General features: G+C 32.0%; 4 protein-coding genes across 5 annotated transcripts; 1 reads left to right on the top strand and 3 right to left on the bottom strand.

Annotated features, from left to right (window-relative positions):
- The first annotated feature begins 1033 nt into the window (after positions 1 to 1033).
- On the top strand, positions 1034 to 7246 carry LOC7488068 (uncharacterized). Its single transcript, XM_002323325.4, has 15 exons — positions 1034 to 1371; positions 1708 to 1887; positions 2728 to 2798; positions 2880 to 3018; positions 3119 to 3204; positions 3291 to 3444; positions 3518 to 3708; positions 4211 to 4416; positions 4512 to 4601; positions 4980 to 5101; positions 5229 to 5330; positions 5777 to 5886; positions 6016 to 6103; positions 6542 to 6741; positions 6856 to 7246. Exons 2-15 carry the CDS (start codon positions 1768 to 1770, stop codon positions 7067 to 7069), a joined length of 1893 nt encoding a protein of 630 aa, XP_002323361.3. The 5' UTR covers positions 1034 to 1371; positions 1708 to 1767; the 3' UTR covers positions 7070 to 7246.
- Positions 7247 to 7633: 387 nt separating this feature from the next.
- LOC7488067 (pentatricopeptide repeat-containing protein At5g06540) lies at positions 7634 to 9896 on the bottom strand. Its single transcript, XM_024587514.2, has one exon. It carries the CDS (start codon positions 9679 to 9681, stop codon positions 7828 to 7830), a length of 1854 nt encoding a protein of 617 aa, XP_024443282.1. The 5' UTR covers positions 9682 to 9896; the 3' UTR covers positions 7634 to 7827.
- Positions 9897 to 13661: 3765 nt separating this feature from the next.
- On the bottom strand, positions 13662 to 16442 carry LOC18106178 (arginine-specific demethylase JMJ22). 2 transcript variants are annotated; one of them, XM_024587139.2, is made up of 2 exons: positions 15008 to 16442; positions 13662 to 14220 (listed from the first exon to the last, which is right to left on the bottom strand). In XM_024587139.2, exons 1-2 carry the CDS (start codon positions 16420 to 16422, stop codon positions 14178 to 14180), a joined length of 1458 nt encoding a protein of 485 aa, XP_024442907.1. In that variant the 5' UTR covers positions 16423 to 16442; the 3' UTR covers positions 13662 to 14177. The 2 variants fall into 2 exon arrangements, with proteins under 2 accessions (XP_024442907.1, XP_024442906.2); XM_024587138.2 differs by having other exon boundaries at positions 13662 to 14210.
- A 4419-nt stretch (positions 16443 to 20861) lies between these two features.
- On the bottom strand, positions 20862 to 23374 carry LOC7488065 (probable mannitol dehydrogenase). The gene is made up of 5 exons (XM_052447828.1): positions 23027 to 23374; positions 22778 to 22891; positions 21590 to 22103; positions 21321 to 21474; positions 20862 to 21225 (listed from the first exon to the last, which is right to left on the bottom strand). Exons 1-5 carry the CDS (start codon positions 23125 to 23127, stop codon positions 21020 to 21022), a joined length of 1089 nt encoding a protein of 362 aa, XP_052303788.1. The 5' UTR covers positions 23128 to 23374; the 3' UTR covers positions 20862 to 21019.
- Positions 23375 to 26297: the final 2923 nt, after the last annotated feature.

The raw sequence follows: 26297 nt of genomic DNA, 5'->3' as shown, positions 1-26297 counted from the left end.
AAATCTATATTTTTTCTTTTTGATCTTTTTTTTTGTTGAATATATTTTTCAATTTTACCCATAATTATTTTGGCTGGTTGAGAATTTGATATTTTTTTTTTGAGTTTGTCTTTTATGCTATGATCTGACCTTATGATTCATGTCACGAGTTTTGAAGATTATATCAAGTTAGATTTAATTTTTTAGGTCTTTTTTAATATTATTTTTTTAAAATTTTCTTTCTATAGAGTTATCTTGGTATCATGTCCCGGGTCATGGATTATATAGGTTCACCGAGGTTGACTTAGACTTTTTTTATTGCTTTTTTTTTGTTTTTCAATTTCATCATTTAATATTAGGTTGGTTTGAAAATTTAGCTTCGTAATTTTATTCAATCTGCTTTCAATGAGGTTATCCTAGTCTCACGACGAGGTTATAAATTTGGTGTGCTAGCTCGGACAGACTCAGGTTGATTTATTTTTTGTTTTTTTTAAATTATTTTTTTTAAAATATTTTATTTGCCTGAAATCGAGATTCATATTTATTTTTTTATTATTATTTTTAAATGCACTTATCTTGTTCTCATTTAATATTTACCTTATTAACAAATAAAATCATTGAGATTTTTTAATAATATTATAAAGATATATTTTTATAATATTGACTAACATACATCTTTGTATTGAGTTATTGTTAGGTTTTTTTTGCTTTATTTACTGTCAATAATTTTTTTAATCATATTATTAAATTAAATAATTTTATTAAATTTATTTGATTTAATGATTAGGTCCTCAATTTGTTTTTTTAAAAGACATTTATATTATCTTAATATCTTTTTTATGTTGAAAAAAAAAAAAGGTCTCACAGCGGAGTGAGTGCCGGCCACCTATCCAGTAACTATACTAAACTAATATTCCAAATATAAGTGAATGGGCCTAAGTGGGCTTTATTTAAAACATTGTACTAAACGCTTAGCCCATCAAGGAGTAATAACTAATAAATGGACGCTTCGACTCTCTGCCTGAGACACACGCGTGAGAAAATCCTAGAGAGTAGTCGAAAGAATAACGCCATATCATCAAACTCCCACTGCTAAACCTAAACGTCACTCTTCAAACAAATCTCTGACCGTTAACTCCTCAAACTAACGGCGTAAAGGACAGGGGGGGAAATGAAAACTACGAAAATGTTCAAACCCAAAACATAAACTTTACCGCAACTTTTAAATTCTCCCTCCCTCACTAACCTGCTCTTATTTTTTGTTCAATTTTTGCCCTAATTACACTTAATTGTTGGGGCAAATCGATCAAAAAACCCCATAATTGAACCCTACTTCCATTTTTTAATCGTGAGATTCAAAAATCGGTTATTCTCAAATTTTGCTTCGCAGAGGTGACATTGACAACACATCGTTTCCTTCTTCTTTCTCTCCCCCCCCCCCCCCCCCGCAATTTCTCCGTAAATCTGCGTTTAATGCTGCTGCTAGAGTTATAGTTGAAACGAAATTAGATTGTCAGAAATCGATTCTCCTCAGCATTAATTGGATTGTTTAAATTTGTTATATTATTATTTAATTGAAGTTGAAGGAGGTTTTCGATCTGATCTTAGATTCTTTAGATTTAGGGAAGCTTATATGGTGTTTGATGTTATGTTTCTGTTAATAATGAGTAACATGTATTTATTAATTGCAAATTAGTTGTTTAAATGTTACGGAATATCTGTTTGTAGGTGGTGAGTTGATTGGTGGGAAGGGGGTTGGTTGTTATGAAGTGTTTGTGAGGGTAATTTATGGCAAAGGTTGCTCTACCGGGAGGTTCTTTAGGTTCTGTTGATGTTCAAATTGGTGGCGCTGCTGCTGCTCTAACTGATGGTACAATGGTTAAAAGGAAGACCCCGTCCGAACTGAGAGTAAGTTTTCAACTTTCTATTATGTGTTTTACAGCTTGTTCGGAACCAATTCTATGCTAGAATTGATTTCAACTATTTAAGTAGATTAAATTGATTTGATTTGCTAATTGAAGTTTTTTGTTTGGAATAAGTTTTAAAGTTATGAAATTTATTTGACTTGTGTTAATGAAAATACATCATTTACCTTACTTGTCCTCATCCCTAATTGGGTAAATGGTGTTTAAATGACTTCATTTCCACTCAAATCTTAAGTTTCCAAACAGCATGTAAGGTCTTGAACTTGGAAGTTTTGATCACTTTTTGAATGGTTGAATTTTGGCATTTTCAACCAAGTGAGATTAGATTCATGCGCATGATGGTTTGTCTTATGTGTCCACTTCCCTTGTAAATGTTGGATAGGAAGGGATGGAAGACTGATATTCTGCTTACTTGTATGTTCATTAATCAATTTCTGATATCTTTTTTATTTTTTGTTTGAACCTCTTTATTTCCCTTTTTTTTTGGATGTGTGTGTGGAAATGGGTTAATTGACCAGTTTCCTCATAATTCCTTGACTCACTTTCTCATTTTATACCTGCTTAATGCTTTTAGTTTGTTTTATAAACACTTCCATTTATATGTTACGAAGCGTTTGAGGAGAGGGTGGGGGTAATTGAGAATTGCTTTTCATTTTGAATTGCAAGAACTGAGGATTTATATATAATACATCACATGTTACCTCAATGTCATTGGGACTGTCGTTTATTAATTGCATTAAATTTGAGTTCAAGAATCTTTTCAAATCTATTTAGTTGTAGTGGAGGAAAACCTCTCAGTTTTGTCATCATTGTTGGCATGCAGGGAGAGCAGCTGAGGAGGAAAAAGGTTATAGAGATTGTAGATGAATCTCCAGCCCCACTGGGTTCAAAGAAGTAAATTACTCTAATTTTCTATTTCTGAACTACTATTTTTTTTTTTGTTGATCTTATGACCATTTCCTTTTTACCTTCCAGTAATGGTATTGAGATGGATAATGGGCTTAGGAAACCAGATGCATCAAGGACTCCTAGATACATTAACACCCGCATGGATGAAGTTTATCCTGTCAAAAAATCCAGGCTTAGGATGCTTTCTGTAAAAGACAGTGCAAAGGTTATTGTATTTTCCAGATTAGGATACCGATGTTCTGGTTCTGATTATGTTATCATTAATACTTTATTCATTTGTTCACTGTATTTCCATTTACACTCAGGAAAATACATCAACTGAACAAACTAATAGCCTGAAGAATATCTCTGTGCTTTCAACTCTGGCTGCCAAGAGACAGCAACTGTCATGGTATTCCTTTTAGCACAGTGTATCTCATCTGCAATCTATAGACAGTTCCTTTTTTCCTCACTGGTTTGCTTTTCATCTCATGGCAGTACAGAGAATTCGGTTGCTTCTGACGAAGTTTTGAAAGATGATGTGGTACAACCTCATCAAACAATCAAAAACTGCAGTCAAAGTATATTTCACAGTGTTACTGAGCTTTCATCTAGTGGTGAAAGGTCATCTGGCTTGGCATTTGTTGAAATGGTATACTTTGCTGGCAATTTTTCTTTCTTGTTAATCAAAGTTGTGTTTGTTCTGACTTGACTTACTTACATAGGATAAAGCATTGAAAGGACTTGTGGCCCATGAACCGCCTGACACTTCTGGTTTAAATGCTGATTCTTCTGAAAAAGCTGGCAATCATGGTGGCAATTTCTGCTCTGAATGCCATATAGCTGGCAAAAAGGCACCTCTTGATCTTACTTTGAAAACTAGAATGCGGGTGGCATCCTCCTGTTCAGTTAATTGGTGAGTTTGTCAAAGCACTTCAAAAGTTAGTATCCCTATACTTGTTTGTTCTGCTGCCTCTAATTAAGATAATATCAACCCTTGAACTTGTTTGATGGTTGGTTGATCTTTCATCATGTGAGTGTTTAAAACTTCCAGCTAATTAATTTTCTTTCTCAAGGTAATTTTTCAGTCATACTGTTATATTTTCATTTGTGATCAAAATTTGTTGTTATTTTACCATGCACCTGAAAATCTCAATTAAATGCATACATGAATAATTGACAAGGTATGAGTAGCTTATGCTCTTGTTTTCAATCTGGATAAAGGTTCCGTTTCTGACTTCCTCGGCTATTGATTCATGAAAATAATCATGAAATATGTGGTCCTTTTGTTTCCTCAATGACTATTTTGCAACTTATCTGATATGGCACACCATATTGGAAACTGTTAATCAATATGTTAGCAAGTTCCATGCTGTAGGTTGTTAATCAGCAGTTAATATTTTGCTTGCAATTTTTAGGATTCATAGGTCAATTATGAGCAGCACCTACAACGGCATGCCACAGCTTGCATCCCAATTTGGTGATTCCAAGGACAGTAGTAGCTCTGGGCAGGCAATGACTTCTCAGATCCTTAGTTCTAAAGCTTTGCATTCATGGGTTTACCCTCAATCTACCCTGCCTTCTGCTGTTATATCAGTGCTAACCTCATCAGCAATTGAGGGAGGTTGTCAAATAAAAACATTAACTCATACGAGACCTTTTCTATTCCCTTCCTCCTTTCCCTTTCTAATGTTCTCGCTTTTTATTTTGTGGGTGTAGATTTTTTGAGAAAACGGCAGCTGGCATGGGAGGATTCTTTTCGAAGTCTTTATTACATGCTTCGAAAGAACATTTGCAATATTTTTTATGGTATGTTTCTGCTCTTATTCTATTAATCTATCTCTTTTCTCGTCCTGCTTTAAATTCTGGTTCTTTTTCCTCAAACTTGGAATATTTTGTGCAAAATAAGTATGTTGTTGCTTCCGGGCATCATTATCATTGAGGCATATTACTTGGATTCAGTAGATGTCAGAGGTTGTGTCTGCATATCAATAATTAGAACTCATACCTCCTTTCCGTGATTCCTAATTTGGTACATTGCATACTGAGAGCTGCTTGTAACATGGCAATCATGCAAAAGCTATTATTTTGAAGTGATATAGTTCTCACCATTTCTTTATAGCCCATGAAAGTATTTTCCCCTCAAACTACAAGTAAACATTGAGTTTTCATGGGAATTTTTTGTAGTGTGCACTTCACAATTTGTGGTGATGTTCACTGGTAGTGATGGCTCAGGATGTACCAAACACCTATGCAATGCTTACATCTCCCAGTCGACAAGAGGTCTGAGGTCATTGTTGAGAGAACATGTAAGATCTCTGTTGATATTTTAATATTTGCTCATTTATGTTGTTGATAATTTTGCCAGATGTTTTAATTTATGTATGTTTGCTATAAGTTTGTCATATTATGTAACACTATTAATTTGTTGTGTAGGACGTTTGTTTCTCTATGCCACTTTGTTATTCTAAAGTAGAGCAAGTCACCACTGAAGATTTAGTTGAGCTTTCTGAGATTGAGAAACAAAATTTGGGCCAGGTAAGTGAATCCTTTCCATATATGGCCATCTTGCATTTCCCTGGGCTTAAATAAGTTGCCTTCCCTGATTTCATGGTTCATTAAGCTCTTTGATTAGTTAATACTTTGAATTAATATAATCCAACAATCATTCCTCCTTTTGTTCTTTTAATGAATTAATGGTCCTAGTTAAATGCTTAGTATTCTTTTGTTCATGATCATTTAAGATTTGGAAGTTTGGGCTGTAAAGGATATCTAGCAACCTGTAGTAATGATGTATGATTATTACTGTTGTTGGGATTGTGATGATTGTACATCCCAAGCTCCTACTTTTGTCTTCTAATAATTACATTACCTAACTGGAGAGTTCTGTACAATTTTCTCTTGTCAAGATCCTCTGATGTTTACTTTTAATTCCGTTGCTTGTACTTTATAATTAATATATGGTTCCTGCTAACATGATGCAGACTCGTCGCCTTAGTTCCTTGTCTGATGTTGATAATAGCCCACAATCACTGATGGCTTTCTGTGGAAATAAGAATGTAAATGGGTTGTATGATTTTTTGTTAAATTACAGGTAAGTGCAGTGTTTAAGTTTTTTGAAAAAATACCTTTCTGTTGAGTTTAGCTGTATAGTTCAGAAATTAATTCCATATTTTCTGCATAATGTTATGACTATATCTCGCTTCCTCGTCCTTGCCTTCAGATCTTCCCTTACCTTTTTGTCCGGAGTAGATGTTCCTGTATTGTACTCACCTGTTCCCTTTCAGAATGCTGCTCTTTCTTCTCCGGAGGTGGGTATCGTAAATTTAATCTTCGACTCAATAGATAGAGCTAAAAGTCAGAGCATACTTTCATCTCTTTTACCACTTTGCCTATATTTGCCTCTATTGCTGAGTCTTTTCTCATAGTCCAACCAAAATTTTTGCACTCTCGTCAATCTTTCATGACAGGACCTCAAGGGTGAAACTTTCATTCACTATCAAATCTGATTCACTTACAGAACATTAGTGCCCTTTTATCGGCAGCTATATTATCCATTGCAAAGTGTTCTATTATATATGTTCTCCTTTTATGTTCTCTTTTTAAATAGTTTTCTTTGAAGATTTATCTGTGCTTTTCACCAGTCTTTTTAATATTGAAAATATGAATCTATTCAAAATGATACATGATTCTTGCCTCATGATGGCAGAAGCATGTTTGCGTAGCTGAGTATTGATCTTGTTTCACAGATAAAATGCGTGGAGGTAAAAAGAGCTCACCATATTGCTGCCTCCCCTAAAGAATCTACAGTTAAAGATACTGAATCCAGTCAAGGTTCATCCACTGGGCTCTTATCCAGCATTGAAATTAAGGATGCATATATTCCATCATGGATTGTTTGCCGTGTATGTGCACTCATGGACTCTGATGGGAGAAGCTTTGAGGCAAGGTATGATAAGTTTCTCATAAGCTTTTGTCATCGAGGCCCTCATTTAGTATCACCATAATTACGTAGTTATTAGATTCTCAACTGTTGTTTTGATTTAATTTGGGTAATTTTCAGCTTTACAACAGAACGCACCTCTATTGGCTTGAATGTTGCTCTTGAGACAGCCTGCGAAAAACCTGATCAAGCTGCGGCGGTTGAAGGCTTGCAAGAAAGTAGTCATTCTTTTGGTATTCCAGAAGCCTCCGTTGCTCCTTGCTTGCGTTCAGGCTTCTTAAAAGGCTTGAAGTACAGCGATGGTTCTTATGTGGCTTCCCTCTCTCCTGTCTAACATTTTGCTCGTGGAGTCTCTGATAGAGACACAGCACTCTACATTTTGCCGATTAAAATCGATCCTGTCCCTGTATTTCCATCCAATGTAATCTTGTTTCTTTAACAGAATTAAAGTAACTGAATGACGCTGTGTAGTCCTTTGAAATATTTATGAAAGTAGCTGACATTATGCCTTTTCCTGTGCCTGTTATGTCGTGTGCCGTTTACTTTCAGCTCCTTCCATTCCCTCTGTTTTTTGAGAAATGTTGCTCTTTCGTTCAAGTCTAATCTATTTATTCAACATTTTCAAGTGTTCTTATATATATATATTTGAAACTCGATCGTTCAGCTGGAAAACTGCGTAAACAATCCTGTGATCTTGAATGAGACTTGGAGCTGGACAGAATTATTTGTTTCATGAAGGAGGTTATATATGAAATAAAAAATAAAAGCTTTAATTGCCTAACAAAATAAAAATAAAAATGTTGGCTCGGTTTAATTTCCGTAGGCTCCATTTGTCAATTCGTTATCATATTTTGCCTTCTTGTTGCTCAAAGAGCAATATTTACTAGCAAGCATGCACTAGTCAAAGATGATTTATGTCTTTTATGTTCTTAACTCCTGTAACTATACTTTGGCCCTGAAGGGCTAACCATGAAAATGAGAAAGCTCCTGTTCTGGGAGATTATGCCAAAAGTTCAAGCATTGTCTCTAAATTTTTCATACAGTTCCAGGAACATCATTCAAACCATAATTATATGAACTGCATTATTTTTTTTACCAGTAATCCATGCAAGAACAGGCTCCTCCCTTAAAATGATGGAACCTGTTCCGATCTCTAACAATCAACTCCCGTTCATACACCTTAGAAATCAGCTTTGTAGCGGTGTGGCAGTCTTCACATACCCGCAAGTTCTTCACTATTCGAATGGGATCGTGACCTTTAGTTCTCATAATCGCATATGCAATAGCAAGCTTCTCGCTGTGCCTGTGTATGTTGCTTTCTTTTTCCTCTTCATCTATGTCAAACAATGCATCATCATTATTTCCACTGTATCCTGCCAGTCTTATCTTCCCAAGGATCTCTTCCCACATCCTTTCAATCTGCTGAATTTCCGGGTGGGTTTTATCACCAATGGTGAATTTATGAACTTTCCCATCCATCTCAAACAGAGTGTAACCTGGTGGTTTCACAACTCCTCTTTCCTTCATCATCTGTCTGATGTTCTCAACATTCTCCCACTTGTTTGTGCGTGCATAGATGTTAGAAAGAAGCACATAGTAACCACTGTGTTCTGGCTTTAACTCAATCAAAGTCTTCCCAGCTCTTTCTGCAATTTCTGAATTCTTATGAATTCGGCAAGCTCCAAGCAACGCTCCCCAAATTGGTGCATTAGGCTTCATAGGCATTTCATTAACAAATTTCTCAGCTTCTGCTAACTTCCCTGCTCGACCAAGCAGGTCAACCATGCACCCATAGTGTTCCAACCTAGGCTCAATCCTATAATCTCTTTTCATGCTCTCAAATAATTCCAATCCTCTTTCAACTAATCCCCCATGACTACAAGCTGATAAAACAGCAGTAAACGTTATCTCTCTCGGTGTTAACCCTGCCTTCTCCATTCGTGAGAAGTACTCAAGTGCTTTCTCGGCATAACCATGCATTGCAAATCCAGCAATTAGAGTCGTCCAGCTCAAAGCATCTCTCCCTGGAAGTTGGTCGAAAACCCAGATAGCTTTATCAATACTTCCACATCTTGCATACATATCTACTAGTGCAGTTCCCAGAATCAAATTCACAGTCATCTTATTTCTCAAAATATAATCATGTGCTCTTTCTCCAAGTTCAAGTGCACCTAAATGAGCACATGAAGCTATTACACTAACCATCACTGTCTCATTAGCGTGCACCCCTTCTGATTGAAGTAAAAAATACAATTCTATTGCCTTGTCAAAAAAACTATTTTTCGCATACCCACTAATCATTACACTCCAAGTAACCAAGTTTTTTTCAGGCATTTTATCAAACAATTTCCGAGCAGACGTAACATCTCCTGATTTAATATAACCAGCTACCATTGAAGTCCAAGAAACAACATCTAAACATGAAATTCTCCTAAAAACATAACTAGCAGACTTAATATCCCCTAAAGTAGAATACATAGTAACAAGTGAATTTTGAACATAAACATCACTATCAAACCCATGCCTAATTATTTGACCATGAGCTTGTATACCCATATCTAAAGAACCCTTTTGAGTACAAGCCTTGACTAAAAATGGGTACGTAAGATTATCAGGAACTAAGCCATTTCTCTTTGATTGGACATAAAAATGGAAGGACTTATCCGGGTCTTTGCTTCCAGAGAACCCCCTTATAAATGAATTATAGATAAAAAGATTTGGGTTTTGGATTTGGTAAAAGACTTGTGCTGCATAATCAAGCAAGTTCTTGTTTATGCTAATGGAGATTAAGCAACTTGCAGCAAAAACATCAAAGATTGTGTGGGCTCTTATCAAGTGGGCATGTATGATTTTCAGGTGGGAGAGAGTGGTGCAAGATTCTAACAACGAAAGTTTTGGATTTTTTAGCTCTAGTTTCCTTAAAACTAAGTTACTAAAACCACTCATGTTTTTCTAAAGTAATCTAATGTCTGTCTTAGAGACCACACAGGTCATTACTCTTTAGGCCCTGTTCCTTACTGCGGTGGGATCACTGCATTCCAAGCAGATGTCGAATTAGGATCTACTGGTCTAAATGGGATGATACAGTGGTGGTACTCAATTGTGTGGAAAGTGTAACCTCCCTCTGTTCCATAGACACGGAGGACTCACCATCGGGAATACACACTGGGTTTTTCTTTCTTGCGTTACACATTATATTGTTTGACAGTAGATTATTGTACGGTAACAAAAAAAAAATAATTTAAAAAAATATATTCAAGCAACACAAGCATATCAAAAAAAAAAATGAAAAAATAACTAGAGTCATGGATTTTAATGAGTCAAATACGTTGGAATCATTTAATTAGATAATAAAAAAATAGATAATGATAAGAACCAAATTAAATAAAAAAATAAGAACATGAAAAAAAAAGCAACAAAAAGAAAAAAAAACAACGCAACTAAGTTTTAAGCTAATCCAATATGGAAGAATAAAATAAAATTAAATAAAATAAACAATTACTCAAGTCAACTCAAGCGAGTATGTCAAATCTGCAATCCAGTTCATTAGACCGGGATAAACCAAAAGAAAGCAAACAAAAAAAAATAATAAAGCTCAATTTCCCAATAAATCCATTGTAGAATGCTCGAATCAAACCAGAGAACCAATTAAGAAAATGACAAAAAAACAAACTCTAGCAAACTTTGTAAGCATACCAAACTCTGATACTCAGATCATGCGAATGAGATAACCTAATAGAAGTCAAACTAGGAATAATAAAATTACAAAGATCAATAATAAAATAACTCAATGTTAAAGGACAAAATAAAAAAAAAGATTAAATTAAAAAAAAAAACTTGAGTCAACCTGGGTTAACCCACCAAACATGTGACCAAGGTGATGATATTGGAATAAACTAATTGAAAGTGAAAAAAATCAGTGTAAAAAAATAAACCCTAAAAAAAAACGATGTTAACTCGGATTAAGTTTTGAAATCTGAAACTCGGGTCATGAAACCGAGATCATAGCATTGAGAAAAACATGAAGTCCAATTCCTAACTAATCTAGTGCCGAATGATGAAATTGAAAAAAAAAATCGGTTTTACAAAAGGATTTAAAACAAAAATAGCAATAAAAAGAATGAGGATCAAATTAGAAAGAAGAAAGAAAAGACGACCGACGACACACCGTCGTGAATCAGCCACATGTGTCACCCTTTATGGAAAATCATGTCGTGACACATCTAACACTACCATGGATGATCGGGTTAGGCCACCAAAGGAGGTCACATGCATTGTCGCGGCCTCCCTAACTCTATAACGTGTGTATTGCATGAGCCAACTTTTTTTACCTTGCCCATTAACTTCAATCCCCCCATATTTGTTTCATAATCCAATTGGTACCTGAAACCTTAATTGCTCTAAATCAATAGAATTTAAATATATTTCAACAAACTGAACATTGAAACATCTCCTCGACATTAAGAGACCCCTATATCTAGGTAAAAAAATAAAAAACTATCAATTCAATTTGAAAGAAAAAAATAAGGAAGGATTAAATTAAAAAAAGGAAATAAATATTTTCCTTGCAAACCAGTCCCCAATTGAACAAAATTAAAGGTGCCCAAAATCTTTCAAAGCCTCATATTTGGTCCCCTAATTTTTAGTTGCTCTACACCAATGAAGTTAAATTTTATTTCATAAAATTGAGTAATGAAAAATTTCCTCAACACCTCGGGGTTCATATTTGTAGGTGGTTAAAACAACCCGCAAAGCCCAAACCCAAGTTATTGCAATGTCAAAAGACAAAAAAAAAAAAAAAAAAACCTAAATTGAAGAGCCAAACTGTAAATTTTTGAAGAACCAAAAAAATATATATAAAAAAAGCACTTTGGATTAATCTGATTTGTCTCATGGTGAACAATAAATTCATTATGAGACATAGTTTTTTTTTATATAATTATAATTGTAATGGAATGTGAAATTCTTTTAGGGCCAATTATGACCCATCTTACTGACTATAATTTGGCATCTCATTACCTAAAACACTAAACAAATCCTCCCTAGAGTTAGGGGTGTTCAAAAAAACCGAAAAACCGATTAAACCGAGAAAACTAGAAAAAAAATAACCGAAAAAACCGAACTGTAAAAAAAAACCGATTAAAATTTTGAAAAAACCGACCGGTTCGGTTTCGGTTTTTTAAGCCTGGAACCGGAAAAACCGAGCCGAGCCGAACCGAGCCAAACCGAAAAAACCGAGCCAAAACCGAGTCAAACCGAAAAACCGAGCCAAAACCGAGCCAAACCGGAAAAACCGAGCCAAACCGGTTTGAACCGGTTTTTTCTCTAAAAACCGAACCGAACCTAACCGAAACCGGTCGGTTTGAACCGGTTTCGGTTCGGTTTTTTTTTTTAAAAAAAAAAAATCGGTTTGGTTACTTTTTTTGATAAAAACCGAACCGAACCGAACCGTGAACACCCCTACCTAGAGTACACTGGAACCTACCTCCTATTCAGAACCCAAAACAGGAAGGATCCTTCTCACCCAATTTCGGGCCGAAAAGATACAATGGACGTTCTTCCCTCTCCTGATCCGAATACCTAAAATACTCTTGAAGCCTCATCTCTATTATTTTTTATTTAACTATATAATAATAAAAATTAATGATCAACTGAATAAAAAAATAATTATAATGGATTATAAAAAAAATGATTGTCGAAGAAAAAATCAAAAATCAAATAGAATATAATAAAATGATATCTAAAAACATTCTTTATCGATTTAAGATTTTAAAAGAAGTTATATATATATATATATATATATATATATATATATTAAATTAATTATTTTTTAAGAAATTAAGAATGCTTGAAAAAAGAATAAAGTTCAAACACGGGAGTTTAGACCTTTTTTTTAGAATATCTTACAGTCAACTGTTTTTTTTTTTTTTTTAAAGAGGCACATGAAAAGTCGTTTGAAAACTCAAAATCTAGCCACCATAGAGCTAGATAAAAATTTGGGTTGTGTCATTTTTTTTTATTAAAAAAAACTTAATTTTTAATCTATTTTTCACCAATAAACACCTCAAAAAGGCTCTTATAACTTTAAGAAACTAATCCCCCAACTCAAAAAAAAATTCCCAAATTAATTAAAAAACACAACTAAACTCAAAACAAAAAAAAACTTTTCTCAACCTTAATTTACCTTTTCAAATGATACAAAATCTTAAAAACACGTCAATAACACTCCTTTTAAAGAGGAACACTTTGACATAAAATTTGATATTTTTTCCAATGAAATTGGGCCAGTAGACTTCTTTCTCTTCTCTTTCTAGCTCGTAAACTAAAACGTGAAGAAAATAAAGTTTCGGAGCAAAAAATATAAAAACCTCATGAAATAGGGATTAAAAATGAAAAAAGATTGAAAAAAAATTAGGGACTAAATATGCTAAAAGAGCGCCTCAGCTATAAAAAAGAGTATGAGAATTTGTTCCGGTGTCAATTTTGATCATCGGAGTCTTAATTATAAAAAAATTAAGTGAAAAAAATAAAATAACAAAAAAAAAAGTTAAAAAAATAACTGTGATGTTTTTTTTTTTTTTTAGAGCACAGTAAAATATTAAGCCCTCTTAATTTTCTTCTTAATAAGCAGGTGATGGGTTTTCAACCAGGACAGCAGTTATATTCATTTAGCAGTCTTGACTCTTAAGACAACAAATTCTTTTGGTTTTTATTTTCCAATACATATTTAGTTGTTTTAGTGTTACTGCCATTTTTAAAAAATAAAATAAAATTCAGATATATATATATATATATATATATATATATCCAATAAAAAGAGGTGTCGTTTAGAAAGCAGCTACTACTACAATCATAAACACCTATTCATTTTGTTGTTTCCATTTTTGATTCCTGAATTCCCTCCCATTCACATATGAGACCTGAGATTGACAAATAACCATTCATTTCAATTACTACAATTCTGAGCATCTGAATGTATGTATACCAAAACAATAGAAAGAATGATTGAACATTTCATTCGCAAAAAAACTGAACAGGGAAAAGGATCCGTTTCCACCAGAAGGAAGAGCGAGGCTCAAGCTTGAATTCTTGTGAGGAAAATATGTTCTTCAAGCATCTACATTCCATTGCAAGATCATGGTTTAAAGAGGAGCAGGAATATGACGTACACCTGTGTTTGTTCCAGAGTAAGTCGCTGTCCCATTCCCACGGATCCAGCCTTTGTAGGGTTTGTTTAGAAAGAGAACTTGAAAGCACCAGCATGGGAATCAGTCACTGAGTCCCAGAAGGAAAGTTTTTTCTCTTGGGCCTTTTCCTCCTCTGCTTTCTGCACCAATTGATCGATAGTTCCAGGGAAAGTGGACTCAATAGCATTCTCAAACTTATCATGCAAATTCACACGGTCTCGAGTTCCAGACACTAGTTCCCCTGCATTTGGCCTCTTAAGAAAATCCAAAACATTCAGCAGATTTCTCCTGCAACACACTAGATAAGTCAGTTGCGACCAATGGGTATTGGTTTCTCATATCCTAAAATATGAAGCAACAGTCTTTTCTCTATACAAAAAATAAAGGGTAGAGCCAGGGCTTTGGAAATGGGTAGGCCATGTTAAAAAGACGAGGACTGGGAAAGGAGATTAAGTAAAGTGCAAGACAAGAATTAAAATAGATTTTCTTATTTTATTTTGTGTGTCAGGTGTGGATTAACCAATGTAACTGATTCACCAGCTTCTTATATAGTCCATGTCTTCTTGATGAACTTATTTAAACAGTGACAACGGAAATTAATGAATTCCCACCCTCTAGAGAATAGTTTCTTCTACTGTTTAGTTTATGTAACATCTCAAGGTATACATGGCAAAGGATGGGATAATCTAATGAAATTCATTACTTTCAATCCAGAGAATCAAAGACTTTACTTGAAAATTGGCTCCAACATAAAAACTGAATAAGCTAAAATAAATTCATTTTCTTAAACCGAGGTCTCAACTATATCAATTGATTCTTGTCACCGACCTACCATCATTGCACTTCCTATCCATGAATACTGGGTTTGCTGTGGTAAGTTTTCGTCATTCAGTTTCATGAATCATATCTCTACTTGTCAGCTTCAGAAGTTACACTATGAGAGAGCAACTTCATTCTTTTAAAAGTCTATTTAAGAACTATCATCAAACCTTTTACTCAACCAATGATGTCTACAGATGAACTTTCTAAAGTTAAATTCTAAGAACTATCTAAATTATAGATAATTAAAAACAAAACAAAAGTACCTGCTGACATAATTCTGTGTAATAGCAATGGATTCTTCCAAGTTGATTACCAAATGCCACCAACCATTGGGCACAAAGATCACTTCACCAGCCTTACAGATGCACTCAATAGGTCTCCTTTTCAAGTTCCTTGTTGCACCATAAAAGTTCATGAACCATTCCATTATGGAAACAGGACATGCTACCTCTGCACCATCTGGGCTTGGATAAACACCAGGAGGTACCACATCAGGTGGGAACAAAATCCACTTCTTAGACCCCTTAATCACTGCATTCCAAGCAGATGTAGAATTAGGATCTATGTGAAATGATGAGCCAGATCCTGCAGGGCCAATTATGACCCACCTATAATCTGGCCTCTCATTACCTAAAACACTAAACAAATCCTCCCTAAAGTACAATGGAACCTCATATTCAGAACCCAAAACAGGAATCTTCTCAGCGAATTTCGGGTCAAAAAGATACAATGGACGTTCTTCCCTCACTTGATCCGAATACCTAAAATACTCTTGAAGCCTCATCTCCACCGGCCCAGCTGCAAACTTCACATCACCACACACACTAACCAAATAATCCTTATCCCATTTTTGCAATGCAGCCCAATTATCGATACACCTTTCCAACAATACCGGCTTATTTGGCTCCTCAAAATTCATCACAAATTCCTCAACAGAAATACCTTTCTTTCTAACAATATTATCTCTCTCAAGCCATTCAGGTTTCATTTCAAGACTAGCACATAACCAACTTTGAAAAAGATAATCAGAATAAAAATCTCTAACTTTCAAACTTGAGCAGCCATTAACGTCAAATAAAGGGTAAATGCCAGCAATATAAGTAGACTTCCATGACCCATTAAACAGAAACTCACCATTTAACTTATCCAATACAAGGTTTCTCCATAAAGGCTCATGATTAGTGAAAACGTAAAATGACTTGCTAACAGTAGCTAAGACTCCTAACTGGGTTCCATCAAGAAATCCTAAAATATCAAGAACTAACTCATCAGTCAGGATTTGAAGATTACCTAAACCGGTGTTTCTTGAGTTAATAGAGCCTCGATTGAAGTAAAGATTGCCAAGTGGCTGAACCCCATAAGTATTTGATGGAGCTGAGGTTTTTAGATTAAACCCTTCAGTGTCTTCTTCTAGTTCATCTTGTTCAATAGGATCTTCTTTGGTTTCTTGTCTTTTGTTTCTTGTTTTCGTTTTGGGTTTTTTGTGTCTCTTCTTTTTTATGATTCGAGACAATAAGTTCGTGGAAGTTAGCATTGTAATGAGAGAATATAGGGTGCTGTGGCCGCCTTCTTCAGGTTCTGATAGGAGGCAAAGATTGAAGACGTTCAAGGGTTTTAGTAAAGCCAAAGGATCCACTGGTTGCTTTAGGCGTTTCGATGTGTTCCTTTTTTCAAGCATGGAAAGAAACGTTTTTGTTCTTTTATAATTTCTTTTTTTCCCCTTAATTTCGTGAGTTAAACACCGGACTTAAAATATAGCATCAAGCAAGGAAAACTAATTTGCATTGGGAAAACATGTCATCGCGTTTGTTTTATGTAAAAACTTTGACATGAATATATATATTTTTTTATTTTCTTCATATTTTCTAAGAAAATTAATCAATTCAATCACTTTTAAAATTTATAAATTTTATAAAATATTTTCACATGGTAATTTATTTTTAAAATCATCTAATAATATCAATAATTATTATCAACTTCACCACCACTACAATGACCTCCACACACTATTATTGTCATTGTTGTTACCATTATCATCAGTGGGTTTCTTGAAACATATATACGTAATAAAAATAATAAATTAAAATTTTTTCAGGAGTTTAGAGATTTCATTAGACAAATTTAAAGTTGTTTAAAGTCTATATGAAGATTACTTAGAGATTAAATGTTCTTTTTGGCTTTGAATAATTGCTTCAAAATCAGCTTGTTGCAAACCACAAGTCGTTCAAGTATCCAATCTAATCCACATAAACCATGAGTAAGAAATCTCTTAAACCCTTTTAGGAGAGAGATTGCAATACCTTTAAGTTTTAACTCTTTTATTTTGTGTTTATGTGTTTCTATATTGTACTGTTATAATATCAAGTACAAAAAATATAAGACATAACATTCTATTTATAGGAAAACCTAAAATTTTTATAAATTATAAAATATTAATTTGCCCCTTAAATAATGTCACATATATTATTTTTTGATAATTTTAAAAAATTATTCAATCAAGTCCTTACTTGATTTTTCTAGGTCTAGAATTGTAATCTATTAATTGCATGCTAGTCCTCAATTTTTTAAATTTATTTACCATCAAGTTATACTTAATTAACCATTACATTTTAATTTTTAACCAATAGTTTTTATGTGCGTGAATTATTAGGTTCCATAATAAGTTAGTCAAGATATAAATCATAATCCTAAATAAAATAGGATAGAATAAATTAAAGAATTTAATGTATTATTAATTCAATAATTGATTGATTAATATTTTAATATCAATACAATGTCTAGTAACCTGTTATGATCTCCAAATATTAGAAAAGTCATAAGTGGTATGACTTAACATTTTAGTGACCAGTTTCTCAGTTAATTATTACTTCTTCATCAAGAATGTTCTGATTTAGACATTATAACATAAAGTTTGTTTTCTTTGTTAAATTATTTTAGTTCTCAACACTACAGTCATTGATTATTTGAATAAGATTTAAAACTTTTTTCAAATCATATCACACATTGGGTAAGAATTTCACAATCAATATTATTTGAGAACAAATGTAACATTTTCTCTAATTCACTTATAGAGATGAATCCTCTCTTGACTACTCAAACATCTTTATATAGTTTATGTTATATCTAATATCTGCTCATTTGTTATCCTTGATTAGGATAACGTGTAGTAAAGATCAAAGCATAACACTCCATATATATGATAACTTAGTGATCTCAAATCTAAAGATCACTTACACAATTATCACATATGCATTTTCATAGACATATGTGATCTCTCCATATGAAATTTTCATACGAGTCAGTTCATTGTACATGTCATCTAACAAGCATCTACACATTAATTTTATGTATTCCCCATACCTCAGTTTATGAGAGCAGTTGCTTCCTTTCATAAAGTAAGAAACATAATATGTATCAATCTCAATATCTCTAATTAATGTTCAATCTTAACAGAACATTTAGGAACAATGTTTTGATACAATATGAATATCATAATTATAACTTTATATTTTTCTTTGCAAAAACTATTTCTATGGATTTTATATTTATTCTAGATTCATTAATAAAATATAAATAAATATTAAAGATAAAATTTTTTTTATTAATAATAAATATACTTTACATGAATAAAATCAGTGCTACATATAAACAATTCATTTAATATAAGGCATATTCACTAATAATCACCACCACCATCGTCACCATCACCTCCTCTCTCAACCTCACATGTATTACTACCACTACCACAATTATAATCATCACCATTACATCATAACCATAAAATATTATCATTGTATTATTCATATAATTACTTGTCAAACATTATAAATTCTTTTAATATATAATGTTTTATGTGAATTATTTTTAAAATAAACACAAAATATTTTATAATATAAAATTTTTACATATAATTCTTTTATGATATTTGGTAAATAATAATGTGAAAAATAAAATGATAGTAGAATGACATGCTATTTTATGATGATGAGGTAGTTGTGATGATTGTGGTATTAATTGTGATGGGTGTAAGGGATATAGGCGAAGGTGGTGGTGATAGTGAAAGAGTGGTGGCAGTGAAGGCTGAATTGTTAGATGATTTGTAAATATATTAATATTTATAAAATATTTTATGAAATTTTATGAGCTAAAAATATTTTTTAATAAATAAATAAATTTTAAATATTGATTATTTTACATTGACATTGTTTAATAAAATATTTTATCAAAAAACAAATATAGTAAAACTAGAAAAACATTTTCCAGTAAAATATTTAATACAAAACCGACATCTTTCATAGTTTAGTTTGTAAATTTGATTTATGAAATTTTTAAATTTTTTATAATATATCACAACATTAATGAGATATTTAATTTTAAAAATTAAAAGAAAAATAAAAAAAGCTTGCATGGAAAATCTATCATGCTAGGACGTATTATTCCGAGTGTGTTTGTTTTTATATTCAAAAAGCTTTTTTGAAACTTTTTAAAATTTATTTTTTATTTTTTTATTATTTTATTATTTTAGATTGTTTTAATGTGTTGATGTTAAAAATATAAATTAAAAAATATTATTTTAATTTATATTTAAATAAAAAATACTTTTGAAATTATCGTTACCACAAAGTAACCGCCGATGACACATACAACACAAGTGTGGGTATGGAATATGAATCCAGCACCCCATCAAATCTTGGGATAAGAATCTCTCTTCGAGATTCCATCTATGCGTTTTCACAAAATTAAAGAGAGAAGGGAGGGAAGAAAGGAAGTGGCTGCAAATTTAAATCATATAAAATGTGTGGTGATAACATAAATGGCTTAGGTTTCGTTTGTATTCATGGTCCTCCAACTAGAACCACTAAGGTTACAATTTTAAAAAGATTAATTTAGATTTAGAAAATTTACCTGAGTTTATCTTGTTTTTAATATTATTAAATTATTGTTATTTTTTATATTATTAAATCAATCAAACTTATTAAATTCAGTTGATTTAATGATCCGAGTCTTGAATTTCTTTTACTTTTTTATAAGTCCTAGCATCGTCTTAACTCTTTTCTTTTTATGTTTGAAAAAATATTGTTTTTTTTATGTTTGAAAAAATTTGACCTGACTTGCGGCATTACATCGACCTTTCTAATACTTTTTTTTAACCTAACAGAATATAATTTAATTCTAAAACCCTGTTTGTTTGCTGAAAAGTAGTTTTCTTTTGAAAAGTAAATTCCAGGAAAGTGAATTATTTTCCGATGTTTGGTAGTATAATGAAAAATAAATTGAAAAACATTTTCTCGTGTTTGGTTATGTCATGAAAAATAAGCTGGAAAATAACTTATTAATGTTTTATTTTTTTCAAGTTTATTAAAATAATGAGAAACAAATCTTACAAATTAAAAAGTTAAATGAGAATGAAATTGAAAAAAATATAATTTCATAAATTATCTCAAATAAAATAAATAATAAATAAAATAATAGAGATCAAATCTAACAAATAAAAAAATTGAAAGATGAAGAAATTAAAATAATAATAATTACCATTTCATAAATTATTTCAAATAAAATAATTAACAATCAAAAGAACGAGGATCAAATTTGATGGATAAAAAATTTCAATTAAAAAATGATAAGGGAAAAACAAATAATAATTATAAAAATAAGGACCAATGTTAATAAAAAAATCAAATTCTAAGGGATGAAATTAAATATATATATATATAAATCAAAAGTTTGAGGATCAAATTTGATATAATCAACAAATAATATGACATTTCTAAATTTTTTACAACTTCCAGAAAATGTTTTCCGTCCAAAATAAAAGGAAAACACTTTCATGAAAATTAAGCCAAATTCTTTTTTGACTGAAAAGTATTTTTCGTTGATCAATTTTTCTAATGGCAAACAAACACATGAAAGTTTGAAAAATAATATTTAGAAAATCACTTTTCGCTAAATAAACAAGTCCTAAATATCATTAATATAATTATCCATGTATTATAATACATATTATTTTATATATAAAAAAATAATAAAGTTATCGTACAACTTTTTTTAAATATGAAAAACCATTTTGGAAAATTATTCACTTATTATATTGTATTTTGTTTTAATGGATGAAACATGGATGCCGAAGTTTATTTTTATTATATTTCAAATATTTTTTATGCACAATCTTATTTGACAAATATAATTTTCAGCAATTGTGCAGGCATATCCAATCGGCTTCATGTTCGAGTACACTGACAACAAAATCCAGAGAATACCCAAGTAGGTACGATGATTCAAACGTCAGGCTTCAGTGTCTTGCCAACGTCGATGACAAATCGGTATCTAACATCTGCTTTTAGCACGCGCTCCATGGCAGTGTTCACGTAGTCCATCGGAATAACCTCAATATCTGCTGTTATATTATGTTTGGCGGCGAAATCAATCATCTCTTGTGTCTCCTTGATTCCTCCAAAGCAACTACCTCCCACTGTCTTCCTCCCTGTTATTAATCCACAAAGGTAATAAATATATGCAGTCAGTTTCCTTGTTCCGATTGGCAAGATGAATTATTCCGGGAGACACGCATACACATACCGGTGATCAAAGGAAAGACGGGCAGTTCAAGAGGCTTCTCCGGAGCACCGACCAAAACTAGCTTTCCATGAGACTTCAATAGAGCAACTAAAGGCAACAGAGGGTGAACTGCGGACACTGTATCAATGATACCATCCAATGTTCCCATTGCAGCCTACACAAGAAAATAAAAAACCCTATGATCAGAAAAACTAGCACAGTATACAAAAACCCAGGTGATTATTAGTTGAGCTCACACTTGTAAATAATTTATCAGAAAACAATTGTACCTGCATCTGATCTTGGTCACGACTGACCAAAAACGAGTCAGCTCCAAGATTTTCTAGAGCCTCCTGCTTTTTATTAGGAGAGGTACTAATCACCGTCACCTTGACGCCCATAGCTCTTGCAAATTTCACTGCTACATGACCTAGACCACCGAGGCCAACAATGCCCACATGCATACCAGGTTTGTCAAGTCCAAAATATCTCAAGGGGCTATAGACTGTGATTCCAGCACACAAGAGAGGAGCACCAGCATCGAGAGGTAGGTTATTTGGAATACGAACAATGAAGTGTTCATCAGCAACCATATTATCTGAGTAGCCTCCATATGTGACGGTTCCGTCATAGTACTTGGCACCGTAAGTAAGTATCTTTTTTGAACAGTAATTCTCAAGATTGTTGTCACAGCTATCGCAAGAGCGGCATGATCCAACCATGCACCCTACACCCACTTTGTCTCCGACCTTGAATTTTTCTACTTTGCTCCCCACCTCTGTCACTACTCCGACAATCTCATGCCTGCATTCAGACACTTAATTAACTCGTTACTCTTAGATTTTCAATATATATAAATTCTAAGAGCTATAGCGCTTTAACTTCATTGATGAATGAGCAAAAGGAGTTGATCTGATCCTAGAATCTTATGGAAATTCATTGGAATCATTAAATTTAGTAAGCATCTTCAACATATATTCTGTTAAATGCTTCTCTGTTTTCCTTCCTAGAAATCTAGCTTCTGGCTAATTGAACTTTTATGCTGTCTTGCTCGTTGTTTAACTGATTTAGCTACAGTTACTTGTTGGCTTCTTGTTATATTTTAATATCATCAAAGAGCAGTTTCTGATCTTAATCATTCACAAAAAGGAAACAAAAATTCATGATAGGAAATTCAAAGAGCCATTTTACAGTTGAAAAGGGTTGCTATAGCTAGGATCCTGACAATTTATATGGGAGCACAGCATTTGGGAAGAACTAGACCTTGTTTTCTCTCTTTTTTTCTTCATCTGTAAGGGTTATCTCCAAACAATTACTCGCTTTCCAGATTAAATCTCTCCGAATATATTCAAATGAAATTAATTGTGTTCTTATGGCTAAATCCCATCCTCTTCCATTCCAAATTAAGAACCACCAAGACATAACAATCAATTCAAATGAAAACAAACACACAGGCTACTCAATAAGGATATACGTACCCAGGGATAAGAGGGTATTGAGTAACGCCCCATTCATTCTTGACCATGTGAAGATCGGAGTGGCATATCCCACAATACAACACCGTGAATGCCACGTCCTTTTCCCCTGTTGCTCTGCAAGAAATTAGAAATAGCCCTTTTGTTTAAATTAATATATAAACCGACTTAAGGAACATGTAAAATGCACAAAGGAGATTAAAAAGCAAATAATACGAGACTAAAAGTAAGGTGATGGGAATGAGGAAGAACCTCCTGGAGAATTTGAAGGGGGAGAGGACCCCAGACTGGTCTCTTGCAGCCCATCCAAAGGCCGGTTTTGGATGCTCTTCCTCTGGCAATTTGTCTGCCATTTTTCTCTATAGTATGTAAAACTGTAAACCAAGATTTGCTTTCCTGATGCAGCAAACACGAATACAATTTTACAAGCTTGCATGCGTCTGTGTGTATCTATCTATATATACAGTGAGGTGAGTGGTGTCACTCCTGGAGTTTTCTAGCATGATGTATCGGCTGACGTATAGGTGAACTCACCATGAGTGGGTTTCTCGAATGGTCTGTAGTTTGAAAGGTTTGAGGTGTAAGATTGTAGCAGATTCTGCTTCAAGGAGTCAAAATATTCAGAGTCACAGCACTGTAGTCCACATATTTTTCCTTCATCATTATGAATATATATTTTTTTTTTTTGCGGTTGACAATTTCTAGTCGTAAATGGCTCTTTCGATCTCTCTCTCAACTCTCAGCCCTCAACCATCTATCCATTGTTAATTTTGTTTATCTTTTTTTCATTTTTTTTGTTTACCTGAAAAATATATCTCTTTATATATATATATATATATATATATATATAGACCTTAAAAGAGAAAAATAGTTCCTCGTTTTTCAATGTTGGACAAAGGTAACTTCTATTGTGGGGTTGGATTTTGGTGTTTTGTTAACTTTGTAGATTAATTTTTTATTTATTTATAATTAATTTTAGATATTTTAATATTTTATATTATAGTATTTTTATTGAAGAATATTTTTCAATAAAAAAATAAATGTACTTCATTTTTAATTAGATCTCAAATGAGTCTAAAAACCAGTTTTTCCAATAAACAATATGTTTTTTTTTTTAGATTTATTTTAGATTTTACCATGTCAATTAGTTTTGGCATTGTTTTCTTTTTTCTTTTGTTTTAATTGATTTCTTTAGTACATTAATGGGAAAGAATAGCTAAAAGAAAGTTTTTTTTTTTTTTTATGGAACCTGTCTAAAAATTTCATGAGGATAAGAACTAAGGGGAAAAAAAATTATATGTTCGCAATTATATACGGTGTTGCGGAGTATATTTGATGGAATGGTTGAGCTGTTTTTTTTTAGTTTTTTTTTAAATTAAATTTTATATTTTTTAAATTATTTTAATATATTGATATAAAAAATAAATTTTAAAAAATAAAAAATATATATTATTATAATATATTTTTAAATAAAAAATAATTTCACAAAAAATGTTATCCTCCTGCAAGGTAACATTACAGGACCTGCGCCAATCAGTCTCTTCCTCTTTTTCTTTAGCAGTTGCAGGGAGCTATTTGTTGATAACAGAGGGCCGAAAGCCATGATACAAATGCTTAACCCAAATCAACATCCCTGTCTCTCTCTATTTTTTTTTATATATATATATATATATAAAAGGATGCGGTATAAAAAATTATTGGCTAAGTTTGTTGTAATATGTTCTTTGGGATTTTTTACTGGCTCTTTAGGTTTTTTCTTCATTTTTTATATTTTTTTATCCAATTTTTTGTTTTATTTTTTTTCAATTTTATCATTTAATATAAAGCTTTTATTTAATTTTATTATTAATATTTGGTTGATGATAAATTAATTTTTATAATAAGTTTGGCATGTTGACTAAAATGAACTTGCTATTTTTTTTTATTTTTTTTTGGACTTCCCTAGATAACAAGATCACATGAAAGCAACTTTCATGCAATTTAATTTAAAACTCAGACTAAATAAAAAGTTAAATTGAGAGTTTTGAAGTTTAAATTATTGTGCTGAGTTTAATAACCATGTCAAAAAAAAAATTATAATCTAGACATTATTTTTTTATATTTCAAAAAATTTTGATCCAATCTCCAACTATCAAACCAGAAATAAGCTAGTGTTGCACTAAACTAAGACATCAAAAACTTTTATTGTAACAAATGTTATAATGTGGATTGCACTATTTCACAACAGTTTAAAAATTTAATTTAATATATATAAGTTTTTTGAAATTTATATGTTTTATTTTTATATTTTTAGATATTTATATTTCGATTTTTAATTTTTGTTTTACGTGTTAGTCCTTAAATATTGAGATACGTTTGATTTAGTTCTTCAAGTTTATGCAAAACTTGAGTTTGACTCATATTTTATTTTAAAAAAAATTATTCCAAACCATTTAAGGAGTTCACTTTCCGCTCCTATAGCTTTATTTTCAATTTGATCCCTGGAGTTTTTAAATTTTTAAATTGGTCCCTAATTGTTTTAGCATTTTTTGTCCTTATAGTTTTATATATTAGTGTTTTGGTTTAAAAAAATCATTTTCCTCATGTGTAGTCCCTGGATATTTAGAAGATTTCAATTTAGTTCTTATAGCTGTCATAAAGGTCCAATTTGGTCCTCCAAAGTTTTTGGGTTTTACATTTTTGTCATTATGGTTTTTGGTGTTTGCATTTTGTTTCTAAGACTTCATTTTCCTCGTGTTTCAATCATTGAGTGATGACAATAAGGGAAAAAATCAATGGAAAAAAAAGAGGAAATAAAAAGATTTGGGCCCGCTATATTCCAACCATAAAAATATTGATTTGAGTATCACTAGACTCGCTTAAAAAGAAGAGTTCATCAAATATGATTTTTACTTTTAATCATGTTAAAAAAATTAAATTAGATTTCATAAATATCTATATATTTCTAGTCGTTAGTCATAGTTCGATGATCTTATTGTTTTACATTTTCAGTGATTAGCATGTAATCTGAATAGGAAAAACATCGATCAAGTGCCTGAATCATTATAGAGAAAAGTAGATAGTTTTTTTTTTTTCCTTCCAGTTTCCAAAGATGTTCATCTTGGCAGTTTTTTCTTCATAGATTTATTGAGTTCTTTTTTTTTTCAATTGTTGTTGATTTTTTCTTCTATTCATTAATTATAGGAATTCATCTTCGCACAAAGAGAATCGAGCTGGATGTCTGTCAGAGGATGGTTGCGGTTGCTTTTCAAAGTGTTTTTTACTCGGAAATATATTAAAATAATATTTTTTTTATTTTTTAAAAATTATTTTTGATATAAGCACATCAAAATGATTTGAAAACACCAAAAAAAATATTAATTTAAAGTAAATAAAAAATAAAAAAAAATTAAATTTTTTTAAAAATACTTTTAAAATATAAAATAAATTATTCAAATTCCATAGAAGCAATTGCACTAAAACTGTTTGCACCAAATAATAGAAAAATATGTTTTAATAACAAAGAATTCATTCCCTGACAACA

Source organism: Populus trichocarpa, chromosome 16 (genome assembly GCF_000002775.5).
Source record: "Populus trichocarpa isolate Nisqually-1 chromosome 16, P.trichocarpa_v4.1, whole genome shotgun sequence".
In the NCBI taxonomy this organism is placed as follows: domain Eukaryota; kingdom Viridiplantae; phylum Streptophyta; class Magnoliopsida; order Malpighiales; family Salicaceae; genus Populus; species Populus trichocarpa.
This window is presented reverse-complemented; position numbering and strand designations above follow the sequence as displayed.